The sequence below is a fragment of the Hyperoodon ampullatus genome (genome assembly GCF_949752795.1).
Source record: "Hyperoodon ampullatus genome assembly, chromosome: 3".
NCBI lineage: Eukaryota > Metazoa > Chordata > Mammalia > Artiodactyla > Ziphiidae > Hyperoodon > Hyperoodon ampullatus.
Window position 1 is genome coordinate 57,815,417 of NC_136916.1, and position 8,270 is coordinate 57,823,686.

Consider the following 8,270-nt stretch of genomic DNA (forward strand, 5'->3'; position numbering starts at 1 on the left):
GAGAAAGGGATGGGGTTTTGAAGCACACTTATAGGAATTGTCTTGGATTTAAGAAGGGACACCTCGTTTTCTGAGATGGGTGGAAAGAAGTGTGATTGGGTGTGGATATACAGTCACTGTACGTAGGTAGGTGAGATTCAGGAGAGCTAGTCTCTAGGGGTCCCCCTTGCTCAATAAAGTAGGAGACTGAGTCATCTATTCCAAGGTAAAAGGTGAGGGCTAAGGAGGAGACTTGAGGCAGGGCTGAGGGATGCCACCCTTTAACTTCCAGGGAGTAAAAGTGTTGACAGTCCAGTTGAAGCAGATGACCTTGAGTTTGTGGTGGCACCATTCTTAAGGGCTGTGTGTACTTTACAGCATGTAGCCACCTAGGGAAAGAAAAACTTGTACACTTATTAATCTAAACCAAATCTTTCAAAGTATGTGGTAAACAGTAGAAAACAATGAGGCTGGAGGAGTCATGGTAGTAAAAAGTTTATGAACTTCTGGAACTGTTCCAAACTTTCAAGGAACTGTTAATTCCTGTCTTCTATAAGTTTTTCCAAAAAACTAGAAAAGAGCAAAAGCTGCCCAGATCATTTTATGAAACCAGTGTAATCTTGGTTCCAAAATCAGTAAAGACAAAGCAATAAATGAAAGAATAGGCTTGTTTCAACTATGACGTAGATATAAAAATCCTAAATAAAATATCGGCTAACTAACCCAGTCATATAACACAGTTTTATATTTTAAAAAAATTTATTTTGATCAAGTAGGGTTTATCCCAGGAATTTCAGGTTGGCTCAACATCAGAAATCACCTCATTAATAAAGGACAAAAATCATACAAGTATCTCAATTGGTGAAGAAAAAGCATTTGATAAAGTTCATTACCTATTTATGGTTCAATAACTTAGCAAACTGGATATAGGAAAGACATTTTTAACTTGGTAAAGGCGATATATCAAAAACTTAAAGCAATCATACTTAAGAGATTTTAAGTGCATTCTTTTTAAAATCTGGAAAAAAATAAGGAATCCAACTGTACTGCTACCATTCAACATACAATAATGGAAGTTCTAGACAAAGCTATTAGGAAGAAAGAATAAGAGATAGACAGATTAGAAGAGAAAAGATAAAAGTATCATGTTGAATGGATAAAGAAGAATGGAGATATATATATATAAAATCTTCTTTAATGGAACATTACTCAGCCATAAAAATGAATGAAATAATGCCATTTGCAGCAACATGGATGGACCTGGAGATTATCATGCTAAGTGAAGTAAGTCAGAAAGAGAAAGAAAGATACCATATATCACTTATATGTGGAATTTTAAATATTATACAAATGAACTTATTTACAAAACAGAAACAGACTCATAGACGTAGGAGACAAACTATGGTTACCAAAGGAGAAAGGAGGTGGGGGAAGGATAAATTAGGAGTTTGAGATTAGCAGATACAAACTACTATATATAAAACAGATAACAAGGTCCTACTGTATAGCGCAGGGAACTATATTCGAGAGCCTGTAATAAACCGTAATGGAAAGAATATGAAAAAAATATACATGTATAAACCGAACCACTTTGCTGTACACCAGAAACTAACACAACAGTGTAAATCAACTATACTTCTATTAAAAAACTATCATCGGGGCTTCCCTGGTGGCGCAGTGGTTGAGAGTCCGCCTGCCGATGCAGGGGACACGGGTTCGTGCCCCGGTCTGGGAAGATCCCACATGCCGCGGAGCGGCTGGGCCCGTGAGCCATGGCTGCTGGGCCTGCGCGTCCAGAGCCTGTGCTCCGCAACGGGAGAGGCCACAGCAGTGAGAAGCCCACGTAATGCAAAAAAAAAAAAAAAACCAAAAAACTATCATCATGTAGAAATAATATTTTCATGTGCCTTGTAAAAACAAAGAGAAACAACAGATAGACTGTTAAAACTATTAAGAGAATTCAGTAAAATCACCAGATACAATATTAACCTAAAAAAAAATAAATCCGTAACATTTCTCTTCACCAGCAGAACCAACTTCTAGTTACAATAGCAGCAAAAAAGCATGTACAATGCCTAGGAATGAACTTAACCAAGAATATAAAAGAAACCGAGTTGGAGGCAGGCGCTCGCTGAGGCAGGAGGAGGGCTCTGGGCCCGCTGCCCGACAGGGACTTAGCCCGCAGAGCTCGGCCGCGCGCGCCCCCACATCCGCCCACTCATCCACCTACCCACTCCCTGCGCCGCCTCTTCCCACCTTGAGCAGAGCCGCCGAGGATGATACACACCCAGGACAGTAGTATTTTGCCTTTGAGTAACTGTCGCCAGCTCCAGTGCTGCAGGCACATTGTTCCGGGGCCTCTGTGGTGCTCCTGATGCCCCTCACCCACTGTCGAAGATCCCCGGTGGGCGAGGGGGCGGCAGGGATCCTTCTCTCTCAGCTCTACTGTATAAGGACGAGAAGCTCACTGTAACCCAGGACCTCCCTGTGAACGGTGGAAAACCTCACATCGTCCACTTCCGGTATGAGGTCACCGAGGTGAAGGTCTCTTCCTGGGATGCAGTCCTGTCCAGCCAGAGCCTGTTTGTAGAAATCCCAGATAGATTATTAGCTGATGGGAGCAAAGAAGGATTGTTAGCACTGCTAGAGTTTGCTGAAGAGAAGATGGAAGTGAACTACGTCTTCATCTGCTTCAGGAAGGGCCGGGAAGACAGAGCTCCACTCCTGAAGACCTTCAGCTTCTTGGGCTTTGAGATTCTGCGTCCAGGCCATCCCTGTGTCCCCTCTCGACCACATGTGATGTTCATGGTTTACCCCCTGGACCAGAACTTGTCCGATGAGGACTAATGGTCATAGAGGATGCTTTGCCCAAGAGCCACAGTGGGGGAAGAGGGGAAGTTAGGCAGCCCTGGGACAGAGGCGGGGGCTTCTTGCTGTGTAGGGAAGGACGCTGAGGGGCTCAGGGTGAGGGCTGCCTATTGCGCTCTCGGCGTTGACTCGTTGAAATTGTTTTCCATAAAGAACGGTATAAACATATCATTCACATGTAATCACCAATAGTAAATGAAGATGTTTATGAATTGGCATTAGAAGCTCTTTAAACTGCGCTGTGTGATGTGCTCTGTCTAGCCTAGGGGAGGACATTGCCTAGAGGGGAAGGGACTGTCTGGGTCCAGGGGCAAGGCCTGGAGAGCTGGTGGACAGCACTGTCAGGCTGAGGTTCCCCTGCTGTTGGGCTTTCCTTTTTGGTTTTTAAGACTTGTGTATTTTCTTTCCTTGCTTCCTGTCACCCTGGGGACTCCGGAGTATAGGCTTTTCAGCCCCTGGGCAGTGTCCTTCAGTTGTTTTTTGACACTCCACCTGGGCTTCTCTCTGTGCATTTTTGTCTGGCCTGGAGAAAGGTCTGACCCCTCCTTTACAGCTTTGTGTTATTCTGGCATTTGGTTAAGCTGGCTTAATCTGTTTCATGTTATCAGTGCATTTAAAATAGGGGCATTGAAGTTCACTCCCACCACCAGGGCTTTTTTTGGGGTGCCTGGGCCTTAAAAAACACTAGCCAAATTCCAATTCTCAGATTACGGCCAGGAGTTCTCGCTCTTGGCCGCAGGCCCAAGGTATGTCCTTCCTAGGGTCACAGACAGCAGAGGGGAAGAGGAAGAGCAGCTCAGGGCCTGGGGGCTGTGGGAGAATCTGCTCCGAGGGACTGGAGGCCTCTGCCTGGCTAAGTCTAGTGCTAACTGCACCCCTCTCTGACAGGTTCTGAGCAGTGCCTGAGACCCTGCTCCCCAGGGCTTGGCAGTGGCACTAAGGGTGTAGAAGCGGCCTCTGCCCTTTTCTGTTTTCACTGAACAGCTTGTTCTAAGGGGGGAGGAAGGGGGAGAGGTCTAGACTGGGTGAGGGGGTGGGGGTGTCAGGGAGGCAAGTGTGTTGTGTTACTGTGTCAATAAACTGATTTAAAGTTGTGAAAGAAAAGAAGCCTATGGAGAAAACTTTAAAACTCTAATAAAGGATGTAGAAATTAACCTGAAGAAATTGAGGGAAATTTTATGCTCTTGGATGGAATTACTTAATATTACACAGGAGTTAATTCTTTATGAATTAATTTATATAGGCAATGAAATCCCAGTAAAGATTCCAGGTATGTTTTTCAGGAACTTGATATACTCATTCTAAAATTTATATGGATGAGCAGGATTAAGTCAACCTTACAAGAGTAAAGAGCAGCACCCTACAAAGCCATGTAAAAAGCCAGACAAAACAAAACAAGAAGATTGTTTTGCACAAAAACAGACCAACAGACCATGGAATAGAATAGACAACTCAAAGTCAGACCATGAGAATGTGGTTGTTAGGCATCGCACATCAATGAAGAGGGACAGATTAAACCAGCTTAGTAGATGGAGAAAGACAAAGTAGGATTCCTGCCTGACACCGAATAGAAATGTACACTCTAAATGACAAAAGATCTCAATGTGAAAAGTAAAACTCTAAAGTTAATGGAAGAAAATATAAGAGGGTACCTTTGGGACCTGGGTTGAGAACGGAACTCCTTATACAAAACCTCAAAAGGACAAACCAGAAGGAAAAAAATGGATTAATTTGATAATGTCAAAATTAAGGATATCTGTTCAAAAGAGGATACCATGGACAATAGGTGATAGAATGGGAGAAGATATTTGTAAATCTAAAAATGATAAGGAATTACTATATAGAATATACAAATTACTCATGCAAACCAAAAAGCAGAGAGGCTTCCAGTTTCCAGTTGGGCATGTAAGGAGCTTGGAAGTCTGTACTCTGTCCTAACAGGTGAAAAGCTGAAAAAAAACGAGAATAAACAACCCTTCTTAGACCTCTCAGAGAATTGAGGACACAGGGCAAACCACTGCTCCAAAAAGTGGAAACACAGACAGGTGGATACTCACAGCTACCAGAGCAGAAACCCATGGACAGAAACCTCCCTGGGAACCAGCAGTAGGGTAGGCAAACCTCAATTGTGATTGGTGAATTGCTGGAGGCTCCATGTGGACAAGTTTGAGATTTAAAAACTCCAGGGGGGCCCAGTCTCATAGAGGCGCCCAAAATTTTGTGAGTTTTACCTCTAGGAGCTCTACCAGGGTCTCACAGCAAATGTCAGAGAAAAATCGGGTTATGCTTCCAGCAGGGGGAGACAAAAAGTAACCATTTTGAAATATGTCAGAGGGTTCAATTCTTCTTAACACCCCCAGAAGAAACTATTTTACCTCAGCCTAACCTGCTGGAATTTCAGCAGACACTAAACAATATGGAGGAAGGAAAATCCCCAACTCCAGCCAGCTCTAGCCATCCTATTCCACTTAAGGGGCTGAAAAAAAACTGAGAAGCACTTGTGAAGTTCACAATCCAGAGGTACATTCTCACTAAAAGACTGAGCCCTGGGCTTCCCTGGTGACACAGTGTTTAAGAATCCGCCTGCCAACGCAGGGGACAAGGGTACAAGCCCTAGTCCGGGAAGTTCCCACATGCCGCGGAGCAACAAAGCCCGTGCACCACAGCTACTGAGCCTGCGCTCTAGAGCCCACGAGTCACAACTACGGACGCCCGCGTGCCTAGAGCCCGTGCTCCACAACAAGAGAAGCCACTGCAATGAGAAGCCTGTGCACCGCAACAAAAAGTAGCCCCCGCTCACCACAACTAGAGAAAGCACGCACACAGCAAGGAAGACCCAATGCAGCCAAAAATAAATAAATAAAATTAATTAATTAATTAAAAAAAAAGAAAAAGACTGAGCCCTAATCATAGGACTCCCCTCCTCACTTCCCCCTCAACCACATGACTACAGGCCTATTTACTGCGGTTCCTTTACATCATGTCTGGCTTTCAAAAAAATTACAATGCATACTCAAAGGCAAAAAACACAGTTTGAAGAGACAGAGCAAGCACCAGAACAAGACTCAGATCTGGCAGAGCTGTTGGAATTATCAGATTAGGTTTTAAAATAACTATGATTATTATGTTAAGGGCACTTAGATGGGTAAAGTAAACAACATGCAAGAACAGATGGGCAATATATGCTGAGAGATGGAAATTCTAAGAAAGACTCCAAAAGAAATGCTAGAGATCAAAAACACTATAACAAAAATGAAGAAGGCCTTTGATGTACTCATTAGTAGACTGGACATGATTGAGGAAAGAATCTCTGAGCTTGAGGATATGTCTGTAGATGCTTCCAAAACTGAAAAGCAAAGAGAAAAATGACTGAAAAGAAAAATGGAACAGGATATCCAAGGACTGTGGAGAACTACAAAAGGTGTAACATACACATAATAGGAGTACTAAAGAATGAGAGAAAGGAACAGAAGAAATATTTGAAGCAATAATGACTGAGAATTTCCCAAAATTAATATCAGACACCAAAACACAGATCCAGGAAGCTCAGAGAACACTAAGCAGGATAAAAACAACAAGAACAACAACAACAAAAAAAAACAAACCTACTATACCTAAGCATATTTTCTTCAAATTGCAGAAAATCAAAGATAAAGAAAAAATACTGAAAGAAGCCAGAGGGGAAAATCACCTTACCTACAGAGGAACAAAGATCAGAATTACATCTGACTGCTCCTCAGAAACCATGCAAGTAAGAAGGGTGTGTAGTGAAAGATTTCATCTTGAGAGAAAAAAAACCTCATCAACTTAGAATTCTGTATCCTGAGAAATTATCCTTCCAAAGTGAAGGAGAAATAAAGACTTTCTCAGACAAACAAAAATTGAGGGAATTTGTTGCCAGTAAACCTGTCCTGCAAGAAATGTTAAAAGAGGTTCTTCAGAGAGAAGGAGATGATATAGGTCAGAAACCTGGACTTACATAAAGAAAGGAAGAGCATTAGAGAAGGAATAAGTGAAGGTAAAATTAAAAACTTTTAGTATTCTTATTCTTAATAGAGAAAATAATAACAGCAACAATGTATTCAATGATTATAGCTTATGTATAAGTGAAATTAATGATAGCAATTATCCAAGGCATGGGAAGAAGGAATTAGGAATATTTGGGTATTGTAAAGTACTTGCAGTACCCATGAAGTGGTACAGTGTTATTTGAAAATGGACTTTGATTAGTTGTAAATGTATATTGCAAACTCTAGGGAAACCTCTGAAAAAGTTTTTTTATCAAAAGTTATCAGAACCATAACAGATAATGCTAAGAAAAGAGAGAAAATGGAATCATGTAAAATGCTCAATTAAAACCACAGAAGGAATAAAAATATTAGGGGACAAAAATAGGAACAGAAAACTGGGGTAACATATAGAAAACAGTAACAAATATAGTAGATATTAATCCAACAATGTCAATGATCATTTTATTTATTTATTTATTTTTTGTGGCTGTGTTGGGTCTTCATTGCTGCGTGCGGGCTTTCTCTAGTTGTGGCGAGTGGGAGCTACTCTTTGTTGGGGTGCACAGGTTTCTCAGTGCAGTGGCTTCTCTTGTTGTGGAGCACGGGCTCTAGGCACGTGGGCTTCAGTAGTTGCAGCACGTGGGCTCGGTAGTGTGGCATGCGGGCCCTAGGGTGCTCATGCTTCAGTAGTTGTGGCACGTGGGCTCAATAGTTGTGGCACATGGGCCCTAGGGAGTGTGAGCTTCAGTAGTTGTGGCGCACAGGCTTAGTCGCTCTGTGGCATGTGGGATCTTCAGGGACCAGGGCTCGAACCTGTGTCCCCTGCATTAGCAGGTGGATTCTTAACCACTGCGCCACCAGGGAAGCCCCTCAATGATCATTTTAAATGTCAACAGTCTAAATATACCAACTAGAAGACAAAGAGTGTCAGAGTGGATTAAAAAAAATGACCCAATTATGTTGTCTATAAAAAAACACACTTTAAACATAAAGACACAAATAGGGAATTCCCTGGTGGTACAGTGGTTAGAATTCTGCACTTTCACTGCTGAGGACACGGATTCAATCCCTGGTCAGGGAACTAAGATCCCACAAGCCACACAGCACGACCAAAAAAAAGGAAAAAAATATAAAGACACAAATAGTTTAAAAGTAAAGGGATGGAGAAAGGTACACCATGATAACATCAATTAAGAGAAAGCTTTATTAATTTCAGACAGAGAAGACTACAGAGCAACGAAAGTTATCAAGGATAAAGAGAGGCATTATATAACAATAAGAGGATCAATTCTCCAAGAAGACACAACAATCCTTAACATGTATGCACCTAACAATTAGATTGTCAATATATCTGAGTCAAAACTGATAGAATTGCAAGAAGAAATAGATGGATCCACTATCATAGTTGGAGAC

At 42.0% G+C, this 8,270-nt stretch overlaps 1 protein-coding gene across 1 annotated transcript; it reads left to right on the plus strand.

The window, feature by feature from the left end:
• Positions 1-2,255: 2,255 nt before the first annotated feature.
• LOC307050252 (ornithine decarboxylase antizyme 2-like) lies at positions 2,256-2,826 on the plus strand (the record flags this gene model as incomplete). Its single annotated transcript, XM_079700146.1, is given in 2 exon segments — positions 2,256-2,351; positions 2,353-2,826. Coding segments are annotated over 2 exon segments (570 nt in total).
• Between the last annotated feature and the right edge of the window lie 5,444 nt (positions 2,827-8,270).